This window comes from Lemur catta, chromosome 1, assembly GCF_020740605.2.
Source record: "Lemur catta isolate mLemCat1 chromosome 1, mLemCat1.pri, whole genome shotgun sequence".
Lineage (NCBI taxonomy): Eukaryota > Metazoa > Chordata > Mammalia > Primates > Lemuridae > Lemur > Lemur catta.
Window position 1 is genome coordinate 117,302,390 of NC_059128.1, and position 25,417 is coordinate 117,327,806.

The following is a 25,417-nucleotide window of genomic DNA, read 5'->3' on the forward strand; positions in this document are numbered from 1 at the left end:
AGATCTTTACTTTTGAAAGCACAGTTATAAAACACCTTGATGTTTTCACCTGTTTTTGTCCAGATAGTCCCAGTGACGAAGATGATGAGTTTCTGAAGACCACAGCCTTGGTTTCCTTTACTCAGAGACAAGGATCCCCAAAGGCTACACCTCCAGAAGTTTCCAGAACTGAATGTGGTGACTAAGTTCCAAGCACTGACTCACTCACCCTTGCCTCAACTCGTTCCCCTGTGAATCAGCGATCTACCTTTAAGGACTTCTCATGGTGTTCCTGATGCCAGACCTCTGAATTCCGGAGGGTTTAACAGTTGAAATGTCAGGGGCAGGATCTGGAAACAAGAGAAAGGACAGGAGGTGAAGAAGTGTGCCAGGTCCTGTCCGAAGTCTTCAGTGTGTGTGTGTGCAAGAGTCCACCTGTGTGTATGTTTGTGTGTGTGTGTGTTGACACTCAGTCTCCCCCGCTAGCTCGTGACAGAATAATCAGGTGAATCTAATCATGTCATGACCCAGACCAGCACTGTCCAATAGAAATGGGGTAGGAGGGACAACTGCCAGCCACAAATGCAGCCCCTTGCCTATGATATTAAATGCCTTAATAAGTACGTTAAAAAAGTAAAAAAGAGGCCAGCCTCGGTGACTCAGGCCTGTAATCCCAGCACTCTGGGAGGCTGAGGCAGGTGGATTGCTTAAGGCCAGGAGTTGGAGATCAGCCCGAGCAAGAGCTAGATCCTGTCTCTACCAAAAAAAAAAAAATTAAAATTAGCCGTGCATAGTGGCATGCCTGTAGTCCCAGAAACTCTGGAGGACAAGGCTGGCGAATCGCTTGAGCCCAAGAGTCAGAGGTTGCAGTGAGTTACAACAGCCTGGGCAAGAAAGCAAAACCCTGTCTCAAAAGAAAAAAACAAAACAAAAAAAAGTAAAAAGAAACAGGGAATTTAATTTCAATAATGTATTTTAATCCAAAATATTCTCATTCCAACGTGTAATCAACATAAAAAGTTATTAAGGACTTTTTTTTTTACATTCACCTTTCGGTACTAATTCTTTGAAATCGGCGTAGTTTACACTTAACAGCACATTTCAATTTGGACCAGCCACGTTTCAAGGGCTCACAAGCCACATGTCCCCAGTAGTGACCATACTGGACAACGGCAAGCAGAGATAAACGCGGGCCCCCTGCCCACTGAGCCGAGCAAGGTGGGGCGGGGGGTGTCATTTAAAAGGGCAGAGAAGACACCCCCAGAATGGGGCTGGGGCTCAGGTTGCAGGTTGGGGGGGGGTCCCAAGGAGCTTTTCGCCATTCCATTTCCCCTTTCCTTCCTTCCCACTCACGACAACGGAGTTCCCTCGCCCTAGCGGCCTCGCCATCCAGGCGCCCCAGCCCGCGCCCCCAGCCCCTGTTCCTCTTCTGCTGCTCCTTGGGTACCCACGAGGCCGCCCACCTCGGAATTCAGCCTGTTGCGCTGCCAGCCATGTGGACGCTGCCCTCCCTGTCACTCAACTTCTTGCTCTCGCACTCCGCCTTGTTGTAACCGCAGCTTACCTCGGTTTCCACAGCGACGCCACCAGGGGGCGAGGCAAGGGGCCTTCTTTTAGCCACTCCCGCCCGCGCTCCGCTTTGCCTCCCTCGGTAGGTCCCGCAAGCTAATTGGTTAGTCCGTGGTGCGAGTGGCAAGTCCTCGCTCAGACCTGTCCCTCGGGGCGGGGACTAAGGTGGGCGCCCCGCGCGCTGATTGGCCGGGGGGGCGCGCGCGACAGGGAGGGGCGGGGCGGACGCGAGCTGCGGTCTGGCGCTGTTGTCGCGAGCGCGTTAGGTGACCCGTGCTGTGTCGCGCGCAGGTAGGCAGCAGCAGTAGCGGCAGGGGCAGTATCCGCCCTGTGAGGAAGCCATGAAGCAGTACGAGGTAAGAAATGAGAAGCGGGGACCGGGCGGACGCCGCAGACCCTATTATTTTTCCTTCTTTGCGGGACCTTGGGACCCCCCCACCCTTTGTGGTACTGTGAGAGCCGGACCGCGCAGGCGCAATGGGCGCTTGTTGCGCCCCGGGCCGCTCGTAAATCCTAGTGCGCATGTGCCGGGGAGGTATTTATAAATTTGCAACCCAGGCTGTTTTGGGGGTGCCTTTTCTTGGGGTCTCTGCAGGGCCTGGGAAGCTTGCAGGTTCCTTGCAGCTTCCCCCAGGGGAAGACTTTGTCATGCAATCAGCGAGGGTGTGTGTCCCTTGCTCCGGATCCGAGGGAGTCTTACACAAACCTTGCACCATGCGTCGAGAGGGCTTTGCAATCAGTCTTCTTTTATACGACCTTTGGACCCCTTCCCTCGGCCCGGGACGTCCCGGAGAAACTTGGGCGGTGAGGCAGATGCAACTCTAAGGTTGGCTTCCACCGGACTGCGAAGCTGCTCTTGCTTTCTGGTTATCTAAGAGGTCATCTCTGTCAGACCCTGTTGTGTCACCAAGAAGAAATCTTATACTGCCCACATCCACTCTTGAAAACTTGAAGTCAGGTCTTCTGACTCCTAACTTGGGTTTCTTTTTCCGTTAAGACAAAGTCTTGATGCCCTTATCACCCTACCTGATAATATAATTAATATTTATCATTTAATTATTGCTATCTTTTAAATAACCATTTTTTTTTTTCTTTTCTTTTCTTTTGGAGACAGAGTCTTGCTGTCTCCCTGGCTAGAGTACAATGGACTCATCATAGTTCACTGCAACTTCAAACTCCTGGGTTCAAGCTCTCCTCCTGCCTCAGCCTCCCAAGTAGCTGGGACTACAGGCGCGTGCCAACCCACCCAGTTAATTTTTAAATTTTTTTTTTTTTTGGTAGAGACAGGGGTCTCCCTCTTGCTCAGGCTGGTCTCGAACTCCTGAGCTCAAGCGATCCTCCCACCTCGGCCTCACAGAGTGCTAGGATTACAGGCGTGAGCCACCAAGGCTGGCCTTAAGTAACTGTTATTAAATAATTATTATTAAAATTCAAAATAAGAATAATTTAGCAAGTGCATACTCTTGTGTTAGTGAGATTCTGTTACCTTATTCTCTTATTCTCACAGCCCTAGGAGGTAGGAGACTATTATTATTTCCATTTTTGTGGATGAATAAAGTCTCAGAGATGTCAAATGACTTGCTCAAAGGCTCCTAGCTAGTAAATGCAGAACAAAAAGAGGAACTCAGGACTCCAAAGTCACTTCCTAGCCACTGTGCCATCCTGGTCTTTAAATGAAAGCTAGCAGGTCAAGAGATTTCTTGTTCCCCCCTCCCAAATTTTAAAAATTATGATAAAATGCACGTAAAAGTTGCCATCTTAACCACTTTTAAGTGTACAGTTTAGTGGCATTAAGTATGTACTCATTGTCTTGCAACCATCACCACCATCCATCTCTGTGTATCATCTTCCCAAACTGAATCCCCATTAAGTACTAACTCCCCAGCCTTTGGCAACCACCATTCTACTTTCTGTCCCTATGAATTTGACTACTCTGGGTACCTTATATGAATAGAAGGAAAGATTTTTTTGCTTTTATTCACATGTTGAAAACTACTGCCTCTGCCTGCCCCCTATATTATTATTATTTTTGGAAATCTACCCTGAATCTTTTGAAGACTTTAACCCGGAAATTCTGTTATTTTTGACATGCTACCAAGAATGAGGAGGTAGGATTCTATCATCTCTAATGTGTCATTCAACTTTATCATTCTAGAATAAAGTTCTAATATGGTGTTCCCTCTCGAACTTTCTCACCCTGGAGAAAAAGCCATGTTCAATTTGAAAGATGCAGTGTGGGAAGAGCCCCATGGCATTTTGCAAAACCTAGTTAGTTTAGTTTTGCTGGAATTAGTTTAGTTTTGCTGGTTGGTGGTCAGATAAAGTAGGACCCTGAGGGTGAGTACTTTTGTTCTGGGAAGCTGGGTATAATGGGAAGGCCAAGACTTTGACGAGAGAACTACTTAAATCATTTCTTTCCCAGAAGGAAGAGGGAGATTCAAACTCACTGTTTAAAGTGACCTTGGAGGAAAAAAATAGTTATCTTGCTGCGTTCTTTGTTATCATTCTCTGCTAACATTTGCCAAGTATCACTCTGGGGTGATGGCTACAGAGTTTCTGGATGGGAGGAGCAATTGTCTTCCAGCCCAGTTGGCGTAGCAAACAGATTAGTTTTATTGCCAGTGTTTGTTGCAGGCCAATAAAAACAGAAGACATGCTTTCACTCACATTCAACAAACAGTTTGAGAAAAGGTTTCAGTTGTCTACATCAAAGCATATATTTCTGTTTGGGATTAAGTCCATCCTCCTACCCTCAAGCAACCTCTAGTCCACTGAAAGGTTAGCCCCCCTCAAAAGACATTCTTAGCCCCTGGAGAAACCTTGGAGATTATGAAGTGCAATTTACAAGTGGTAGAAGTAATGCTCAGAAAAGCCAGGACTTGCTCACTGTCATAGCAAGTTAATGTCTGGTTAAGGACTGATACCATGGCAGTTAAGATTCCAGCTGGAGGGGACCTTTGTTGCTGTTTAGATAATGGTTTCATATCACTGCCAATCTCAACTGATCTGAGAGGAAAAATTATCCCATCTGTGCCCTAATTGAGGTCAAGCATTTAGAACAGGTCACCCCTAGGCCTTGGCTGAAGCTGCCTCCTTGCAATGCCAAAACAGGCCTTGGGATTGTGTTGGGGTCAGAGGTAGGTTGGTAAGAGAACTGTTTATCCTACTTACATTAGGCTACTGGAGATTTTTTTTTTTTTATTGCTGTTGTTGCCACTACAGATGAGACTCAAAGTAATGAGCCCAATAGCAGCTGGTAAAACAGCTACTGTATCTTGTAAATCAGCCTGTTAATTCCAGGGAAAACCAATCCCTCTTCAGCCTCCAGGAGCCCAGCTCATTGCCCATTTCCCGCAGCCAAGTAGCCAAAGGCAAGGAAGCCTCATCCTCTTGGGGTCTCTACCACTCTCATTTAGCATCTCTGTACCCTCAGAAGGGTAGCTCTTCTGGTATCCACGTTGCAAATAATCCTAGACCAACATAGTACCTTGTCTCAGGCAAGTTCTACTTCAGCTTCTTTCACAGGAATAAATAGGAAACTTCTGGAAGTAGAGTTCTAGCCAAGAGGCAATTGTTTGGATACAAAACTAGATAAGGTAAAAATTATGGAGAAAGTAGACTTGTGTGTGATAGTGTCATAGGTGTGTGGCCCTTGGGCAGGCCTGGGGTTGAACCCTCACACTGCCACTGCCTCAGGGCAGGTTAGTTAGTTAACCTCTCTGAGCCTTTCTGCTGCTGCTCCTTGGAGCAAAACCCACTTGATCATGAAAGCAAGGGCTAGTTTTAAAGAACATTACAGAGTTGCTAGAAATACAACATCCAAGGTTATGCATAAAAGGAGAATTGTTACATGGAGCTCTGGTTCATTCATTTTGACTATTGTGCACAGTTCTATGACAGGAAGAAATTCTGGTTTGCTTTGCCCAGTTCTTTCATAAATCTCCAAACATGTTGAGTTGAAAAAGCAAGTTGCAAAAGATTTTATCAATTTTAAATATGTATCAAAGGTGACGTCTATGTATTGTTTATGGATGCATACATAATAAAAGGTCAGAAACATATGAAGATTATTCTGTAGTTAGAGGAACTATTGCTTGGGGTGGGGGAGATAAGGAGGGATGATTAGGTATGTCTGTTTTGTTTTTTTGTTTTTTAAAAAAGGAATCTGAAGTAAATAGATTAAAATATGAATTTATGTTAACCTTGGGCGGCGGGATCCTAGGTGTTGGTGTCTGTTTTCTGTTATTTTTTTTCCTTCTGAATTTTTGCGTCTTTTTGAAATAGAAGGTAAGGGATAATTAGGGTTTTTTTTCCCCCTGGCCATTGAACCCCTGTTTTTAGTTCTCTTTGACTTTTTTTTTAATTAAAAAATTAGAAACTCTTTATTTTTTTCTAAAGAAAATCTTTCTCTTTTTTCTTGAGTTGTGTGACGTATCTCTTTGACTTTTGCACGTTGCATCAGGCGCCTGTTTGCAGGCAGGCGTTGTGTTCTGAGATCAGGGACCTCTTGAACTCTTCCCTCATCCATCCCCTTCCGCACCCTGCATCGAACAGACCTTCAGAAAATGCTTTGGGATTGATTTTGCACGTGCGGACAGGATAGAACCCTGGCTGTGCGTCCCTCTTCCTGTGCTAGCTTTTTGTTGCTGGCTAAGAATAAGAGCTGGGACAGTTCATGTTTACTGTGTCCTTCCAAAAACCCTGAGAGGTGGGTGCTTTCTGTATCCCTGTTTTGTGGACAGGGAACCTGAGGCCCAGAGAGGTGAGGGAACTTGCCCAAGGTCACGTTGGGGTGGAGACAGGATATGGACCAGGTCTGTCTGCTTTCCCGGCAGTGGAACAGTTATGGAGTCCTGTGAATGGGCACCCGATCTGGTGGGAACTAGTATTCTACTTTACACATGAGACTGAGGCTCAGAGAAGTAAACGAAGCTGCTCAAGGTCAAGGAGCTCAGCAGCAGTGGAGCCAAGCCATGGCCTGGGTTTGTCTGACTCCAGTTTTGTCCGGGCCTGTGACTTCCCTACCGATGCTGCCCCAAGACAGTGTATGGCTGTCCTGCTCTATTCTGAAGACAGAACATCCCCACAGGGAGGGTGGGGTGCTGTGGGTCAGTGTGGACTGCTGGCAGGGGGTCTTTTTCTCTTTGCCCTAAAATTGGGTGGGCCGTCCCTTGGAGTGAGGGCAGGATTGGGACTGGCAAGTCACAAAATGTGGTGTTGAGCTTTAAAGCCCTTCCCCATGTTAGCATGCTTCATGCCAACATCCTGGGGTGGGGGGGGGGTGTCTTAGGCTTTCCAGCACCCCACAGGCCTCTTGCTCTGAGCAGATGGTAATTCACTTGGCACATTCTCCTGGTATAGAGTCCCTTATGCTCTGTAGCTCTGGACTTCAGCCCCTCCCTTGTGGGCAGTCAGAGTCTCAGAACCTTGGGCTTGAGTGAGCTCTAGAACTCTTATGGTTTAACCTCTGCACTCTACAGATGACGGACCTGAGACCCAGAGAGGAGGGCCTTGCACAGGGCCACATGCCAGACCCTCTTTCGGTTGGGCAATGTTTGGGATTGATACTCTTCCTGGGAAGATAGCAAAGCTTGCAGAGCCAGGCTCAGATCCTTAACTGCCACCGACAAGGTGTGGAGCCTGTGGGCAAATTCTTTAGCCTCTCAAGCCAGTTTTGTCATGCATAAAATGACACTCAGGATGTGCCAGAGCTGGCTCGCATTGGCTCTAATTGTGTGCATCTTTCCAACCCTGTGTGCAGGGACATCAGGTTATATCTTGAAATGGGCCAGGGCAGGGTATTTACACCATGGAAAGCGGCAAATGCTACAGATCAGATCAGGCCCTTCCCTCTCTCCAGCCTGTTGTTGCACGTGGACTAGCACCACTGGGGACGGTTGTCACTACCTCATAGGGTTATTGTTTCAAGGGGTTCTTGGTCTGGTGAACATTAGATGAGCAGATAGATGCCTAGGAAATGTCAGCTCAGTGCCAAGCGCTGTACAGCAGCTAACATTTAACAAGTACTGTGATCCTACTCACCCCTGGATGCAGTGGGGCATTTGTGGAGACAGCAGGTCCCAAGGCAGAGGAGGCGGGGCTGAGGCAGAGGAGGCAGAAAAGTGGGAGATGAGTGGTGAGTTTCAGTGTGCAGCAGGTGGGGCAGCTATTTCAGTCGTAAGGGATGGGGGGACTTAGAGTCCTCCTGGTTCCAGCAGAGCCTCTTGACTAACTGGTTCTTGAGGAGAGAGAGAGAGGAGGAGAGTTGACAGACTCAAGTGGGGGTCTTGCTTGGGGAGCAGCTTGCAGCTCTGATAAGGCGGTTGGGTTTGGTTGGGAATCCTGCACTTTCACTTTCTTACTCAGGCCTGGCTGGGTGAGAAAGGCCAGAGACCTTGAGCTAGTTGGTCAAGTTCAGGCTGTGTCTTAACACACTCTTGCTGATATTGACAGGGTCAACTGAGAATGTTTTAATACTTGGGGACACTTCTCCTGGCAGCCAGGGCACGATAATCATAGTGCTTATTCTGTGAACATAGTACTTATGCTGGGTGCTTTTTATCTAGTAACACATTTCATCCTCATGATGAACATATAAAGTGGGTAGTATTCTTATCCCTGCTGGACTGATGGGGAAACTGAGGCACAGAAAAGTGAAGTGACATGCCTGTAGCTAGTAAGTAGCAGAGTCAGGGTTCTATTAGACCCAGAGTGGGCTTCTCTGTGGTTGGGCCCAGGTGGTCTCAGGCTGGGGGAGGGATGAAGCGTGTGGTGGTGAAGGATTTGGCCTCTGGAGGCCACCTGCTCTGTCCCCGGGACAGTTATCTAACCTGTTGGAGCTTCAGTTTTCTCAGCCGTGCAGCCAGGATAAGGACATCTGTGTCGGAGGGCCACTGGGGGGTGTGAAGGGCCCAGCACACTGCTTGGCCCACAGTCTAGGCAGAAATCGTTAGGTGGGTGAGGACGGATCTGCATCTCCAGGGCATCTGCATCTCCAGGGCGCTGAAATGCTCTCTGCATGTGGCCTCTTTTGAAAGCCTCGAAATCAACACTTGCCAATGAACGAGGCCAATCAGGCGCCAAGAGACGGACTCATGTTAAGTAATATGCCCAGAAAATGGAGGAAGGAGCCCAAACATCAGTCTGTCAGTTTTGATCTAATGTCACACGACATGCAAGTCACATTTTGGGATGATCAGCTCTTTCCTACCCCGTGGGAAGACCCTTGACGAAGTGGAAGCAGGCTCAGAACCCACTTTTTAACCAGTTGTGACAAAGAACCATTCCAGAAAGCAGGTGCTGCATGAAAGTCGGCCTGGCCCTGGGTGCCACCTCACTCAGAAGCAGGCTGCTTCTGCTTTTGCCTCCTCCCTGCCATCTGTCCCCTACCCAGCCACAGCCAGGGGGTCTTTTCTCATGTAAGTGGGAGGATCTTAGCATGCCATGGCTCAGCCTCCCTCAGAAGGCTTCCTGTCGTCGTCTGTTCCCTGCTTTCCTCTCTCATCTTCCCCTGCTGTCTTTTATCTCCACAAACACCCGTGGCCACTGTCCTGCCCTGAGCACATGCTGTTCCCTGCCCTGGCATGCTTTTCCCTCTGTTTTTCTCATGCCTGGCCCTGTTCTGTTACTGAGAGCTTGGCTTCACTGTCACCCAGAGAGGCCTTCCTTGACCATCCTGTGCAGAGTCTGACCCCCCGCCCATCTCCCCAGCACCCCACTCATCTCCATCAGGGCGCATCCCTGGCTAGGGCTGTGTTTTCACATGGGTGCTTGACAGGCTTTCCGCCTCGTCCGACTGTGGGTTCCCGGGAGGCAGGAACTCTGTGTTTTGTTCCTGTGGCTTCCCCAGCATCTGGCCCAGTGCCTCCTTGTAGAACGAATGATTCCATGAATGAATGCGTCTTCTCTCTGTGGGTCAGCCTCACATGAAGCAGAAGGACAAGTGTGGCGCCTGGTCTGGGGACCTGGGTGAGTCCAGTGTCTCACGTGTGGGTTGAGGCAGCCTTGTGGCCAGTCCTGAGTGGTCCTGATGTAGGGGAACTGGCTTCTTATGGCCCTTTGGCCAGGGCCTGGGGCCTCCCTGCCTGTGGCTGGCCTGTTCGGCATGTCACCTTCCTCGCACGGGGGCCGTGCTGAGATGCGAGCTGCCAAGACTGCACTGGGGCTGCCCCTCACCACGCAGCTGGGGACAGGTTCTGCTGGTCCAGGTGTCTTCCTGTCATGGGGCTCTGGCTGTCTGTCTTCTAGGTCATCACTCATTCATTAGTTCATTCGTTCCAACATATTTTTCCCTCTATACTTACACGCCAGGAATAGTGGGATGAATGAACCACAGCCTCTGCCCCCCGAGATCTTTGCATTTAAGCCAAGGCCTGAAAGACGAGGCCTTTGAGGAAGGGGAGGGGAATGGTGTCCTAGGCAGAGGGAAACGTGTGTCGTGTGCAGGTGCCTGGAGGCCAGGCTTTTTGGATGTCTGATGTCGAGAGATGAGGTTGATGGGGAAGGGCTTTGTAGCCACCCAGAGAGACCCATGGAACTTCATCCTGAGGTTGACAGAAGTCCCTTTGCTGTTGATTTTATCTAAAGGTTTAACTATCAGAGGGCACTTTAAGTCCTTATGGGGTCCTCATGTTATAGTGTTTATCATGTAAATGCACAGGGCAGTTGTTCCTTGAGAAGTGGGCTGTGGATGATGTTTGGGGCTTCTCTGGAGGAGAGGGGCTCACCCGCCCCATCACATGGTTCACTGGAGATGGGCCACTAGTGTTTCCCAGCCCTGAGAGGGATAAAGGCCCTCTCAGTAGCTCTGTAGCTGTGTCAAACTGGCAGGCTGGCATGGCCCTGTCCCTGTCCTTGCTCGAACCAGGCCCTTATGTAAGCAGAGCCCACTGGGCCATTCACAGACTGCCTGGAAGACTGCGGGCTTTGTGTCGTGTCCTGGGTCCTTCTGAATTCTTGTTTTCTCCATCTGAAACTGAACAGGGAGCACTGGCCTGGGCATGTCAAGTCAGGCTGGAGCTGCCAAGTTGGGGGTGGGGGTGGGAAGTTAACCCAGCACTGGGGCTTCAGGAACCATCGGGAACCATCGAGAAGCTTGAGGGGGTCACGGAGCTGGGCCTCCCGGAGACACTATTTCCTGGGACACTGCAAGGGTCTAACGAGATGGGTGGGTGGAGCTGCCGAATCAACGTTCTCAGGAGCTGGGTGGGGCTAGAGGATTCCATCAGAATTCTTGGGGAGATGTGTACAGTCTTAAACAGTATATTGTTTGAATACTACTCACCCCAGAGAATGGTTTAACAAAATCTCCCACTGGGCTTGGGCGATCCACAGAGGACAGGGCTGGCGGTGGGCCGGGTAATCCCTGTGCTTGAGTACTGGTGCTGGGATGGCTTTGGGGAGGCGGCTCTGTGGTCTCAGCTCGAATGTGACAAAGTGCCTCCGACAGGCTCCCCCCGACCCACCCAGGCCATAGCCATCCCCTGTCACCTCTCATGTCTGAGTTCCTTTGTGCACAGCACTCGGCACCTTCTGATAATGTGTGTGTTCGTGCGAGCCCCTGGCTCTCCCCTGTAACTCCCGGCCCCAGGGAGGGTGTCAGTGGGTTCCTGTGGAATGAGTGATTATGTGAATGTCTGCTAGAGGCCACTGTCCTACCGAGCAAAGTACAGGGCAGGCTCAGGCATTCAGTCACTGCAGCTGATGAGGAGGAGGGACCTTGCACGCTTGTGGGGTGCGTGGCTGTCCTCTGGGACTGGCACACCCGACTTTGAGTGCGGTCCTGAGCCTGTGGCGTCCTCGGCTGTGTTCATGTGGGCTCTTGCTCATCCCTGAATCTGGCCTCTGCTCATCTTTTGACTTTGGAGAGTAGCCATTCTTCTCCTTTTTTTTTTTTCTTTCTTTCCCTCTTTTTGACCCAAAGTTACCTGAACTCCTGAGTTTCCATGTAAAGCTAAGATAGGATCCCGTGGGATGCCCCAGGCCACAGTCAATAAACCCCAATAACAGTCCCTTGCAGGCCCCTCCAGGTACAGTCTGAGGACTGAGCTGGGAGCTGCATGTCCCAGCTCACCTGGGGCCTCTGTGGGTGGCACGTTGGGCTGCAGCCATCCCCAGTCTGCCTGGCTGGGCCTGGGAACATGCACTGTCCAGGGAGAGAGTGTGGGGAGGACATCCGCTCAGGACTTCTGCATTCCTTGTCTCTCACTCGACCATTTCGTCCTCTGCCCTCTTTTCCATGCTGGGGGCAGAGCTGAGGGACTTCTGAGGCTTGCAGGGCCTTGGCCTTCAGAGCTGCTCACAGATACCAGCTGCTGGTGGGGTGGCAAACACGGGCATCTTCCCTGACCCCTCTCTCAGCAGCTAGAGCCACCGTCTCTGCTTAGTTTACCTTTCCCTTTATAGATGAGACTCAGCCTGCCAGGCTGTCCAGAAACCCTGCCCACCTGTGCCGAAACCCTTTCACTTGTTGTAACCGCTCCCTTCGTTCCAGCATGCATAGCTTTTCCCCTCCAGTTGTAACATTCCTTAAGTTGAGGTGCATCTTATGATAGACATATGTATGTTTTATTGATGTGTAGTTGATTTTTTTCCTGAAAATTGATGGCTTGTTTGGAATCAGTGGCGCCCTCAGGACCCAGGAACTAGGGTGGCTTTTTCACCACTTCCTGCCCCCATGCCCTCCCTGGCCCAAGCCTCGGGGGTCTCTGGCCTGGGTGGTTCACTGAGCCTTTCACCGCTGTCTGTGCTGTCATGTTAGCTCCCCTGCTGTCCCTCTGCCCCTAGCCATGAGGATCCTTCTAGAAACCAAACCAGCCTGTGGCACTCCAGCGACTTCCCACTGCTTGTGGCTGAAACCCCCAAAGTGCTGTCTTGGCCTCTGCTCCAGCCTCTTCCTTATCCTTGGCTGCTCTCCCTAAATCCACTCTGCTCCAGCCGCTGGATGTTCCAGAACCCTGCCAAGCACCCATGCTGCCTCAGGGCCTTTGCACTCCTCCCCAGGGAGCCTCACACTGGCCCTTGGCTCACATTACACTCCTGAGAGAGGCCTTTGCTGACCACCCCTGTGGCCCTCTGGGCCCTCTGCCCTGCCTCTCCATGGTGCCTGGTACGTCCTGACCTCCCATTACATAATAGATGCTTTGTCTGCGGTCTCCTTAAGCATGAGCAGGCCCCGGAGGTGGGGGGGCATGGCCACACTCAGTTGTGCTCACTGTTGTGTCCCAGAGTGTGGGACACTGCCTGCACACTCCTGTTACAGACCTGGCTCCCGGGGGACCGAGTCCCATTCATCCGGAGCCCAGCACCCATCACAGGCCTAGCACATCCAGGGGCTCAGTGAGTGTTCGCTGAGTGAATGGAGAATGAAAACTGCTCAGGGAGTGGGAAAGGCTTTTAGGGGTTGTAGATGGCCCTGCACAGAGTGGAACTCAGGCTGGTCTGGATTGCCTGAGCTCAAGCGATCCTCCAGAGTGCTAGGATTACAGGTGTGAGCCACCGTGCCCACCTGACTCTGTTCTTTCTCTCACGCCTCATGTCCCCAAATCAGCACATCCCTTAGTTCTGCCTTCACCATACATCTGGACTATAACCACTTATCAGCCTCACTGCTGTTGCTAGGCCTCAGGCAGGGGTTGGCAAATTTTGTCCGCAAAGGGCCAGGTAGTAAAGGTCTTAGGATTTGCAGGCCACGCGGCCTCGGTGGCAACCTCTCGATTCTGCTGTTGTAGCACAGTGGCAGCCGTAGATGACAACCAATGAGCATGGCCTGTTCCAATAAAAGTTTATTTATGGATGCTGAAATTTGAATTTCATTTAATTTTCACATGTCATGATACAGGTTTCTTTTAATTTTACTTTGAACCACTTGAAAATGTAAAATCCATTTTTAGCTTGCTCAAAAACAGGCAGCGGACCAGAGTTGACCTGTGGGCTGTAGTTTGCCAGACCCCTCATCTGAGCCATCATTATCTTGACAGAATTATTTCCACAGCCTCTCATTGGGCTTCCCTGCTTCCACCCTTATTCACCCACGATCTGGAGGGGTCCTTTAAGAACTCAAGTCAGGTCATTGCTCTGCTGTGCTCTGCTCAGAACTCTCCCTGGTCCCCACCTTACTCAGAGTAGAAGCCAAAGTCCTCACTTGGCCTATGAGACCCTGCATGGCCCATCACCTCCCTGCCCTCACCTCCCCCTACGTTCCCCTTGCTTGCTCCTCCAGGTACACAGGCCTCCGTGCTGTTGCTGGAGCACCTGCAACTCAGGGCCTTTGCACAGGCCATTGCTCTGCCTGGGTTGCTCTCCACAGATACCTGAGCCACTCTGTCCTTCACCCCTTCAGGGCTTGGCTTAGAGTCCCCTCAGGATCCTGGGCTCATGTGAGCTGCTGCCTCTGTAGCTGGGACTACAGGTGTGTGCTAGCATGCCCAGCTTTTGACCACTTTATGTAAAGCTGTACACCTGTCTCCCTTCATCCGCCACTCCCTGTCTTCTCTTCTTGGTTTTTTCCATGTCACATGTCACCTTCAAATATATTAATATTATATATAACTATTTCATCGTCTCTTTTTCCCCCCCGCTCAAATGTTAGCTCCCTGTAGACAAGGATTTTTTCCTCTCCTTCAGTGGCTGCATCTCCAGATCCCTGACTAGTGGCTGGCATATGTCAGTGAACAAAGGAGCCTCAGTTTCCTCATCTGCAAAGGGGGATTAATGGGAAAGGAGGTAACTCATGTCGGGGATGTGCCTCAGGGCCTAGCATGCTGTGCTGGTGGGAGTGCTGGGAGGTGCAGGCTGCTGCCGTGTGTGTGTGTGTGTGTGTGTGTGTGTGTGTGTGTGTGTGTGAGAGAGAGAGAGAGAGAGAGAGAGAGAGAGAGAGAGAGGGAGAGAGAGGGAGAGAGAGAGGGCGGCCACGTGCACCCAGACCCGGCTGTTTGGCAAGCTGAGCTCGCAGGGCAGACTCACCTGGCTGCTGGACTCAGCAGTGGGTATCGCCTTGGTGAGCTGCTCCTGCTCCTCCAGTCAGCCTGTGTCCACAGGGTTTGGAGTCTCTGCCCCTCGTCCAGCTTCCTGCCCAGAGACAGAGAGACCCAGCTGTGGTCACTAAGACCCAGCGGGTGAGGACAGGGGTACAGATCTGGGCCCTCCCCCAGGGGTCTGGGCCTGGGGAGTTGAAAGTGAATGTCAGGGACAGCCCTGGAGGAAGCAGGAGCAGTCCCCAGACTAGAGCTCCCTTAGCGCTGGCCCCGGCAGCCACGAGCATTCAGTTCTAAGGAACAAACATGGGGTCCTGCCCCCTGGAGCTTTTCACCCAAGTGTCCTTAAGCTGGTTACTTTTACTCCTCGAGCCTTGGTCTCCTTGTCTGTAAAATGGGTCACCATGGCAATCTAACGGTGTCTGCGTGAGACGGTGGGGGCTGAGTGCTCGCTCACACACTGCCTGGTGGTGCCTTTGGAGGGCGGTGGGGAGAGGAAGAGGGCGATCGTGGGTCCTCAGCACAGTCCCACAGACTATAGATAAGCATCTGATAGACATCACTCTTGGCGTCTCGCCCAAATGAAACAGGCTGGAGTGGTACCGCTCTGGGTGGGCCAGCCCGCCCTGGAAGCCTGAGGGCGCAGCCTGCAAGCGCCCAGAGAGGCACATGGGCTGTGGTGCCAGGGAGCTGCTGGTCTAGAGAATGCGGGGCAGGCTACAGCCAAGACCCCATCCTCTGACTCCTCACTGTGTTCGGCGGGTGTCTTCATCTTCTGACTCCTGTGGTTGCATTGACCAACCCAGGAGCACATGGGCATCTGATGAGTGTCCTCTGAGGCTAGATTGCTGCCCAGTTGCATGGGGCTCTGCCAGGCAGGAACAGTAAGCCCAGATTGTCCTGGTCTTGGGCTACCGCTGCCTCTGCACCTGGCCCTGGCCCTGGATCTGGGAGCCTAGGGACATTGCTGTTCAGGCCCTGGCGCCTCTTGTCTTGCCAGCAGGGACAGGAGACAGGAGCAGAGTGGTCAAGGGTCTGTGGGTGGGTGGCCAGCATCTCTCGGCCCTTCCTACGCTGGGTAATGTTCTGTCCCCACTGTGACACCCTGGGGAGGCTGTCACAGCTGTCCCCTCGACACCACAGAGAAATGAGGTCACAAGCCAAGGCCACCAGGGAATAAGGTATTTCTGGCCGAGCAGGTGCAGCCTGTGCTGACTTCCTGGCAGCTGAGCCCAAGGTCTTCTCAGCAATCCTGGCATTAGCAGTGTGACTCAATATTTCTGGAAAGTGGCAGGGAAAGGGAGCTGAAAGTGCCGAGGTGCTGAGCTGTTGAGGTGAAGTCCCGGTGAATGTGCACAAGTCTCTGTACTTGGGACATGGGTGAGGTGGCTGGTGCCGTGCTGCTCAGGGCAGGCATGGTGGGGCCAGACCTCCATCCTCTGGGCTAGGCAGTCTCCACAGAGAGCCCAGGCTGTGGGTGCAGCAGCCCTTGTGTCTGGTGAGGCCATGAGTGGCCAGGCCAGCCAGCTGAAGGACCAGTCGGGCCCTTTTGTCTTTGCTGAGGTCCCCAGGAGCACCAAGCAAGGGTGGCATCCCCAGCCAAGCTTCTTGTGCCCGAACCTTGGGGGAAGATGCTTCCCACCAGGGAGTGCAGTCCTCTATGGGGTCCGAGAGAGCCTGCTGGAGCTGTGTGCTCAGAGGCGGGGTGTGCACCAGCTCTGTGTGGGGGCCCCAGAGGCCTGCGTGTTGCAGGGGGGTGGCCTGGCCTTGAACATGCATGCATGGGTGTCTGGGCTCTGGCCAATTTACTGCCAGGTGACCTGGGTGTGCTCCTTAACCCCTTGGATCTCAGCTTCATCATCTACGGAACAGAGCTAATGGCTCCTGCTCCCTTGGGCCACCGCTGGGGTGAAAGGAGAGGCATCGGGGAAGCCACTGCAGTTCCAGCCCCGGACAGGGAGCAGGGAGTAACTGTGGCCGCTGTTCCCATCCACAACCACTGGGCAGGTCCCGTCCTAGCACACACAGAGGTGCAAGTGCATTGGTGGAAGGTGCCAAGCCAGGTCTTGTGATGTGGACTCTGCAGCCAGCGAGGCCACTGAGTCCTGTTTACAGATGGGAGGGGCCTGGGGGACATCAGGCCCCCCTTGTTTGTAAAGACGGGGAGGCTGAAGCTTGAAAGTCCTTCTGGGCACCAGCGCCCGGACTGCATGTGCCAGGCCTGCCCGGCTGCGCCTCTGGGGTGGTGAGCAGGAGTTCCAAACTCAGCACCTCCTGCCTGGGCTCGGATGTTGCCTGCTTCTCCCTATGGGGCTCAGCCCCGGACTCCCCGCATGTCTCACCCCCACATCCAGACCATCGCCAGGTCATGTTGCCTCCACCTTCACAGCCTCTCCAGGATGTGACCACTTTTCACCCCGCCACGGCTCCCTCCTGCTCCCTTGCCCTAGTCTCCAAGCTCCTGCCCTCACCCCTGCAGCCTGTTTCCCCCAGCAGCAGTGGCCAGTGGGCACCTGTGAACACCTGAGTCAAGTCAAGTCATGTCCCTCCTCTGCTCAAGAATCCTCCATGGCTCCCACATCACTCAGAGAAAAAGCTAAAAAAGTTCTCCCTGTGGCCCACAAGGCCCTGCACAGTCTGCCCTGTCTCCTCCCTGCCCTCACCTCCTCCAACCCTCTCCCTCCCTCACTGTGCCCTGGCCACACAGGCTTCCTTCCTGCTCCTCAAAAATGCTAAGCACAGTTCAGCCCCAGGACCTTTGCACCTGCTGTTCCCTCTTCCTGGACTGTTCTTCCCCCAGATACGCTCATGGCTGGTTCCCTCACTTCCCACTGGCCTTTGCTTGGATGCCCCTTTCTCAAGGAGGCCTTCCCTGACCACTCTAAGATGGCTATCCTCCCCACTCCCCCTTCCGTTTTGTTTTATTCTACAAGTCTTGGTGACAAAGCATGCCACTGTTGTCTGCCCCCGCCCCACTGCTCCCTGCTTCCCTGGGACGCATAGTAGAATGCAGTGCCTTGAAGGCATGGGCTTGGTTTTGTTCACTGCCGTGTCCCAGGGCCTGGAACAGTGCCTGAGGTGTGGGAGGAAGGGAGGCAGGAATGAATGAATGAATGAATGCAGGACTGTGGCTCCCTGAGGTCTCTTGGCTGGTGGCAGAGCCAGGGTTAAGGTCCCATTCTGCACTGGAGCTGTGCCTCTGACAGAGGGCTTTGGGACCATGCCTGAGGTGCTTGCTGCAGGTGTCGTCCAGCCAGTGGGAGCAGAGGCCAAGGCCACAAGGGGGCAGTGGAGAGCACCACAGCCTCTGCTGCTTGGAGCCAGTGATCCTGCTGGTGATCCACCCGTATATGTCTTGCTATTGTTAGGGTTTGGGTTTGCTGTCACCAGCTGGGTGGGGTGTTATTGCACCAGCTCTCTGACCCTGGTGTCCTATGGATGGGCCCCTTCAAGGCCATGGCCAGGGTTTCAGGAGAAGGGCAAGGCCTGGCTGTCTTGTGCATCTGGTACAGCTATTCTGCTGCTACTGATCAAATAATATTTACCTTTAGTATTTATTCCAGACTGGAGATGGTTATGTACTTTCTTTTTGTTATCAACCCTGTAATTCTTACAAGTAACTCTGTGGGCTGGCAGGTGCGGACAAGCCACTTTGCAGATGGAGGTTCAGAGAGGTTGGGTAACTTGTCTCAGGCCACACAGCCAGGAAATAGGTGAGTCTGTGCACCCAGGAAACGTGGGCACAGCTGAGGAGGCAGGTCCACCACTGGCCCCCCGAGGCCTCGCCTTCCTCGGGAGGGGGCCACTGTGCCTGTGGTGCTGCTTTCAAGGGCCCAGGCCACGTAGAGCCGGTCAGCAGGTTGGAGTTACCAGTGAAGGACAGCCCCGCTTCCCGGGGAGCTGGAGCCCCTGCAGCATGGTCGGCTGACCCTTTCCCTCTGTGAGGGTTGCCCCAGAGCCAGGGAGGAGGGTCTGGTGCTGCTGTAGGGTCACCATGGGTGGGTGTGTCTGGGGGCCTCCTAGAAGCCCCTTTGGAGTGAGGCCTCCTGCAGGCAGCCCCTGCATCTGGGTGCCGCCTTTGCTCTGGGGTCTGGCGTGGTGGGCAGGGCCCTCCAGCGTGTGGTGAGGGAGGAGTGGGGGAACGGCCTCGGCTCAGGGAGGCCGAGGGTACAGGCAGGGAAGGGAGGAGGGAGGGGGCTTCGGGGCCTGACCTGTGTGACCTTCTCCCCAGGTGCTCCCGCGTTCAGCTCCACGCTGGGCCCTGTTCTGGGTGCTGGGAAACGGCCGAGCACAGACGGTCCCTGCCCTCAGCAGCTGATGCTCTAGTGGGAGGCAAATGGTGAATGTCTGGAGTCACTATTTTAGGTAGAATCCTAGAAGGGCCTCGCTGAAGACCTCAGGAGGAGAGGTTGGAGCCCCGCCTGTGGTGTCAGGAGAGTGTTCCAGGCAGAGGGGACAGTCAGTGCAAAGGCTGTGGGCCTCTCCTGCGGGTTCATGACTATTGCGTTTTTCTGCTGCTCTGGTTTGCTCCTCTGCCAACTGGGGACGATCCCAGGAGCTCTGGCTCCCCAGCAGCTCTGGGCACCGGCATCAGCTCAGAGCAAGTGCTCAGAAAGTGGGAGCCCTTCTTTCTGCTCCTCCTACTGTCAGTAAGATCTTTGTCATCACAAAGACAGTGGAGACTGGGCCCTGCTGTTCGGTGGTGGCTCCCCTCTGGGCTGGGGCAGGTGGAAGCCTGGCCCCTGAATCCCTGCTGTGGAGTGGGCTTCAGGCCACACCCCTTGTCCTGGCCCTTGGCCCTGCCCTGACCTTGTGCTACCACGAGTTGCTGTTGGTGGCCTCCAGGAGAGAATTCCAGGCTAGTGGAACTGTCATTCCAGAGCCACTGGCCTTTGCCCCAGCCTTCGTCCTTGTCCTCTGCCAGTGCATTGTGTCTGAGGCAGCAGGGCCACACCCTCTGCCTGCAGCCAGTGCTTGGACTTCGCTCAGGCTGGTGACCCTCCATTCATCCCGAGCGTCTCCCTGTCCCAGCTTGGCCCTCCCTGGGCTCCCTCGGGAGTGCCCCCCACTCCTTGTCCTGTGGCCACCTTCTCCCAGGGACAGCCCCAGCCTGCTGCCCTCTTCTGTGCTCAGGACTCGCTGCCTGCGGCTCTGCTTAGCAGCTGCCTGTGCCCTCTGGCTGCAGTCTTGGGTGTCCCCTGGGTCCCCCTCACCCCGTTGGCCTCAGGCCTGGGCAGGGTGTGTGTGTGTGTGTGTGTGTGTGTGTGTGTGTGTGTGTGTGTGTGTGTGTGTGTGTGTGTGTGTGTGTGTGTGTGTTACAGAGCAGGGGTAGGGTGGGAGGGGATGCAGTGGGGGCAGGAGGCCCAGGATGGGGAGGTATGTGACAAATTCCCCCAGTTAGGCCCTCAGTGTCCAGGGGTGGGGGTGGGGAACCTCTTCTGCTCCCCTGCCCTGGGACCTTTTTTTTTTTTTGAAATGAGTAATTTGGGCTTGTTTGTTATTCCCCTTTCCCCTTTAAAAATAATTTATTGAGGTGAAATTCATGTAACATAAAACGAACCATTTAAAAGTGAATGGATCAGTGGCATTCGGTGCATGCACAGTGTTGTGCAACCACCACCTCTGCGTAGTTCCAGAACATTGGTGTCACCCCCAGAGAAGACCAGGTACCCATCAGCAGTCCCCCCCGGCTCTGCCCCTCCCCGATCCCGCAGTATCCCTAGTCTGCTTTCTGTCCACTCTGGACGTCACATGTAAACATGTGGCCCTTTGCGTCTGGCTTCTTTCACCTGTCGTAACTTTCACTTACCTTTTTACTTTGAAAACATTACAGCGGCACAGGGCGTTGCAAGAATAGTGCAGAGGTCCCACGTGCCCCCTAGGGCCTTTTAGTCCTCTCTGGGAGAAGATGGCCGCTGGGTCTGGGGATTTGGGGCAGGAAGTGGGAGAAGTGCAGCTGTCCCACCAAGGATCGATCCTGCTGCAGTGCCCCGGGCCCGGGGCATTCCTGCCCTGGCGAGCCCCTGGGTGCTGCCGTGGGGCCGGGGCTTACCTCTGTGCGGGCAGGGGCAGCTCCTCTCCTCTGCCTCAGCTGGCCTGGGCGCTGCTGCTGTGAGCGCGGCCCTTCCCCTGGCCGCCGCCTCCTACTGCAGTCCAGCGTCCTTACTAGCAGCCAGTTGAGCCCCAACGGCCGGTACTCTCCCTCCTGGGCCCTGGTCGGGTGCCTGGGCTGGGGGAGAGGGTAGGATTTCAGCCCTCCCCCAGCAGCTGGCTGGGCAGGGAGAGGGGCTGGTTGTATTTTAAGCTGTTGAGTGGTTCAGCAGGAACTCAGAGGCCTCCTCTCCCAGTGGACGCTGGGCTGCCTTCCTGCAGGCCACACAGGCTTGAAGGCATGTGGGCACTGCCCGCCCAGGGCCCAGGAACTATTAATATACCTGCAGCCACAGGACAGGCCCCGTGCCTGCCCAGGCCCTGCTCTTATAACCCTTTCTGGTGCATTCCGCATGTTCCCCGTCCCTCACCCATAAGTCCCTTTGGTGGGGCCTGATGCTCCGAGCAGTGTGACCAGGCTCTTTTTTTTCTGGCTCTTCCATGTGCCGGCTCTATCTGGTCTTGTTACCCAGTGGCTCAGAGGGGCTCAGTAGCCTGCCCCTCTGCCCCAGCGAGCCCAGAGTTGACAGCAGGCACTCAGCAGGTGCCATCAGCCTGGACTTCCTGGGTGCTAGGCTGTCTCCTACCCTCACGTATAGGACGTGGGTGTGTGTATCATAGGTGGCCAGCAGGCAGCGACCCACAGGCCAGTAGGGCAGCCGGATCTGAGGCAAGGCCACTGCAGGGCCACCTCCCCTGGGGCCTCTTCCCCTGTCTCAGGGCCTACACTTCTGGGGCATTTCCCAGGAGCTAGACCTTCCTGCCTGCCCCTGAGGGGCAGAGAGAGGAGACGTGCCCAGGGTCCCCCAGTGACCACAGGGCAGGGCTGGATACAGTCCTGGGTGCTTCCCACCCTGTACCCTGCCTTTCTCACTGTCACTGGGCATGAGGGGTGCCTGGCTTCTCTGGCTTGACTGTGAAACCCTCTCCTTCAGGGTGGGCTCTGGCTGCAGTGGACCAATCTCCCCAGGCTCTGGGTGGGTGGACATGCCCTTGATGGCCCCTGCCTGGGGCCTGCCCCGGGGTTTGTCTGAGCAGGTGCCCGCTTCTTTTCCTCAGGCCGCCTCTGGCCCAGGGCTTGCCAGGGGCTCTGTGGGTGGGAAGGGTCCACTGCAGTTGCTGGCCAGTGGCAGACCTGGGATCATGAGGAGACTGCCCCACATGTGGCCACAAGGTGAGAAATGGGTGGAGAGGGAGGTCAGGGGCGCTTGTCCCAAACTTCCCTGCTCCCTGATCTTTCCACACTTAGAGGGAGGCTCTCTGCACCAATCACTCCGGAATCTGTCACCTCCCGGGGAACACAAATGCACAAGGAAAGTAATCCTGAGTGTCTCTTGCAGCTCAGAAGGGGAAATGGATGATCTATCTGGCAGATTCTCAAAATAGCTGGGATTTCTCCAAGCCCAGTGAACTCCTAGGCCTGAGCTGGGTACCGGGGCCTGGGCTGCTTGCTGGCCACTGGCTCTGGCAGAGGGTGCTGGGAGGCACTGCCATGCCTGTCCCTGGGGAATCTTTCTGCCCCTGGTGCTTTTGAGGGTCTGTGTCCACTCAAAAGCCTCTTTCAGGGCAACCCAGCTCTTGGAGGCTCCCCAAAAGCCCCTCCAGGGCAAGTCTGTGGCAAGGCTACTGGGGGTGCTCAGACTGCGACGGTTTTATATTTAGCTGGGCAGTGGCTCTGATGCCACTCGGGTTACATCTGGCATAGAAGCCGGCAGTGCCAGGGCAGGCTCGGGCGCCTTTCCAGCACCGCGGCAGAATTTGATCGCGCCTGCCCGGCCCAGAGCTGCTTCGCGTGGGGAGGTTGGTGGTGGGGGCTGACGGTGGCAGCTGGGGCTGCTGGCCACCGTGGGCAAAGTCTAGCCGCAGGGCCAGTGGCAGGCAGCATGGACATGAGCTTGAGCATGGTGGCCCGAGAGACCAGCCCCAGCCTCGGGCCCAGCCTCAGTCCTGGCTTTGGTCCCGGCTTTGGTCTCAATGGGCTCCCCCGGCCCATGCCCCCCAAGGCGGCCAAGAAACCCAAAAAGGCCGTTCTCTTCTTTGAGGTGGAGATTCTGGACGCAAAGACGAGGGAGAAGCTGTGTTTCCTAGACAAGGTAGGACTGTTGCATTGGCTGCACTGGGCCAGGACCCCGCTCATTCCAGCCCAGGAGCTGTCCAGCTGGGTCCTTTGTGCCCCACCCCCCTGCCCTTCAGAGGGCACATGAGGGGTAGCTGTGACCCCTGGGTGTGGCCGGGAGCTGGCTTCCCAGCTGGGAAGGAAGCAGGGCAGCCTCACTGGACCCTGCAGGGCTTCAAGGCCTCGGGAGGAGGTGGACTGGGACCTGCCCCTGCCGTCGCCAGGCCTGGGGGAAGGGGTTCGGACCATTCTTGGGGAGGACAGAGGGCCTTCACTGTGGGGGAGTTGTGGGCGAGGGGGGGCGGTGAAGAGGAGGGCAGGGGAGCAGGCCCAGCTGCCCACGCTTAAGCCTGGCTGCCTGGTAAAACTGGAGCCCCCAGCCCACAGCTGTCCCCACACTGGTAGGGCCCTTGCTGTTTCTGCACTGGCCGTGTGGGTGGGAGCCCGGAGCCCAACCCTCCCCCTTCCCACAGTAGCAGTCTTGGCCCCCTCAGTCTATCCTCTCCCTCCCACACCGCCATCCGGGTCGGTCCGGGCTCCCTCAGGGCCGACGTCCCTCTGGCCTGTGCTCCCCCAGGTGGAGCCCCAGGCCACCATCGCGGAGATCAAGAACCTCTTCACCAAGTCCCGTGAGTCCAAGGCCTGCCACACTGCCCCCCTGTGACCCCTCTGGCCAGGAGCCTCTGGGAGGGACCCCATCCTGCGAGCTTCTACCTCCAGGGGTCTGCAGAGATGCCCCCCAGCGTGGCCCTCAGCAGTAACGCCCTTGCTGGGCGTTCAGAGGGACAAGACCCTGCTTCTGCCCGCGCTCTTCCGGCCTGTGTCGTGCCAGGGGGTGGGAGGGGCTGCGGGGTCCCAGAGCCCCGGGAACCCAGACACAGTCGGGTGGGCAGCGGGCAGGCTGAGCCCTGCCAAGCTGTGGGCTGTGACCTCCCTGGTCTCCCCGCAGATCCGCAGTGGTACCCAGCCCGCCAGTCCCTCCGCCTGGACCCCAGTGAGTACAGCTGCCCGCCCGGCCACCCCTGGGCTCCCGGGTGGCAGTGGGAGAAGGCCCAGGCAGCCCCTGAGCCCTGGCCCGCCTGTCTGCAGAGGGCAAGTCCCTGAAGGACGAGGATGTTCTGCAGAAGCTGCCCGTGGGCACCACGGCCACATTCTACTTCCGGGATCTGGGGGCCCAGATCAGCTGGGTGACGGTGAGTCGACCCCACCCGCAGTCCCCTTTCCCATCAGCCACAGCAGGTGACTCACCTTGCCCCGCTGTACCCTCAGGTCTTCCTGACAGAGTACGCGGGGCCCCTTTTCATCTACCTGCTCTTCTACTTCCGGGTGCCCTTCATCTACGGCCACAAATACGACTTCACGTCCAGTCGGCACACGGTGGTGCAGTGAGTGGGACCAGGCCCCAGGGGGCGGCTGGTGGAGGGTGGAAGCCCCGCCGGGCCGGCCCGGCTGAGTCCGCTCCCCCCACCAGCCTCGCCTGCATCTGCCACTCATTCCACTACGTCAAGCGCCTGCTGGAGACGCTCTTCGTGCACCGCTTCTCGCACGGCACCATGCCTCTGCGCAACATCTTCAAGGTGAGGCCTCGCCCCGCGGAGCCCCGCTACCCGCCCCGCCGGTCCCCGTCACACCCCTGCCCCTGCTCCCTTCCAGAACTGCACCTACTACTGGGGCTTCGCCGCGTGGATGGCCTATTACATCAACCACCCGCTCTACACGCCCCCCTGTAAGTGGCCTCGGACCGCGCTCCCCCCGCACGCCCCTTCCCCAGGCCCTCCCCTTATCTGTCTCATCCCCCTGCTTCCCCTTCAGCCTATGGAGCCCAGCAGGTTAAACTGGCACTGGCTATCTTTGTGGTAAGGAGGCTGGGGCTGGTGGCAGGGTGGGGGGCGCTGGTGGGCTCTGGGCTGACCCTGCTCCTCTGACAGATCTGCCAGCTGGGCAACTTCTCCATCCACATGGCCCTGCGGGACCTGCGGCCGGCTGGTGAGTGGCCTGCTGGGGCGGGGGCGGGGGCGGGCTCAGAGGGGGCCGCGGGGCGTCTTACTCGCCCCTCCTGTCCTGCCCGTTAGGGTCCAAGACCCGGAAGATCCCGTACCCCACCAAGAACCCCTTCACATGGCTCTTCCTGCTGGTGTCCTGCCCCAACTACACCTATGAGGTGAGGGGTGGCCCTGCCTTTATCCCTTAGGGGGCTTGGGGTCCCATGTGGAGGGGCCAGCCCCCAGGAGGGGGCACCTGGCTTGGCAGCTGCTTTTGCAGTTGGAGGGGGAACATTTGGAGGGGGAGAGTCGGCGACCTCTCTGGGTTTGGGGCTTGGGAGGTGTGCTAATGCTGGGCTTCCATCATACCACCGCCTTCACTTGAGGTCCCCCCAGCACTGGAGTCGGGTCCCCACACCCCCACTCAGGAAGCTGAGTCCTGGGCATCCACATGCACAGGGGCTGGTGGGGCTGGACAGAAGAGCTGGCCTTGCCCAGCCTGGCCTGCCCTCACCCTCCCACCTCCTCTGCCCACAGGTGGGGTCCTGGATCGGCTTTGCCATCATGACACAGTGTCTCCCAGGTGAGCCTGCCGCCCCTCCCTCAGCAGGGCCGTACCCATCTGGGCCCGGCAGCCCCTCCCTACG

The 25,417-nt window shown here is 55.3% G+C and overlaps 1 protein-coding gene and 1 long non-coding RNA gene across 6 annotated transcripts in view; one reads left to right on the forward strand and one right to left on the reverse strand.

The window, feature by feature from the left end:
- LOC123637874 lies at positions 1-21,524 on the reverse strand. Of its 3 annotated transcripts, XR_006735086.1 has the most exons (5): positions 20,575-21,524; positions 18,734-18,844; positions 14,512-14,616; positions 2,255-2,443; positions 1-329 (listed from the first exon to the last, which is right to left on the reverse strand). It is a non-coding gene; the product is annotated as an uncharacterized LOC123637874 (long non-coding RNA). The 3 variants fall into 3 exon arrangements; XR_006735084.1 differs by lacking the exon at positions 2,255-2,443 and having other exon boundaries at positions 20,575-21,515; XR_006735085.1 differs by lacking the exons at positions 2,255-2,443; positions 18,734-18,844 and having other exon boundaries at positions 20,575-21,503.
- TECR (trans-2,3-enoyl-CoA reductase) overlaps positions 1,755-25,417 on the forward strand; it is a 27,386-nt gene continuing 3,723 nt past the window's right edge. The window contains exons 1-12 of one of the 3 annotated variants that reach the window (XM_045550972.1): positions 1,755-1,904; positions 22,715-22,765; positions 23,366-23,417; positions 23,738-23,782; positions 23,878-23,981; positions 24,058-24,173; positions 24,260-24,365; positions 24,442-24,514; positions 24,601-24,644; positions 24,717-24,774; positions 24,861-24,949; positions 25,308-25,353. In XM_045550972.1, coding sequence (XP_045406928.1) covers positions 1,890-1,904; positions 22,715-22,765; positions 23,366-23,417; positions 23,738-23,782; positions 23,878-23,981; positions 24,058-24,173; positions 24,260-24,365; positions 24,442-24,514; positions 24,601-24,644; positions 24,717-24,774; positions 24,861-24,949; positions 25,308-25,353 — 799 coding nt within the window. In that variant the 5' untranslated portion in view covers positions 1,755-1,889. The remainder of the gene's footprint in view (positions 1,905-22,714; positions 22,766-23,365; positions 23,418-23,737; positions 23,783-23,877; positions 23,982-24,057; positions 24,174-24,259; positions 24,366-24,441; positions 24,515-24,600; positions 24,645-24,716; positions 24,775-24,860; positions 24,950-25,307; positions 25,354-25,417) is intronic. The other 2 variants (XM_045550992.1, XM_045550983.1) reach the window with 2 other exon arrangements.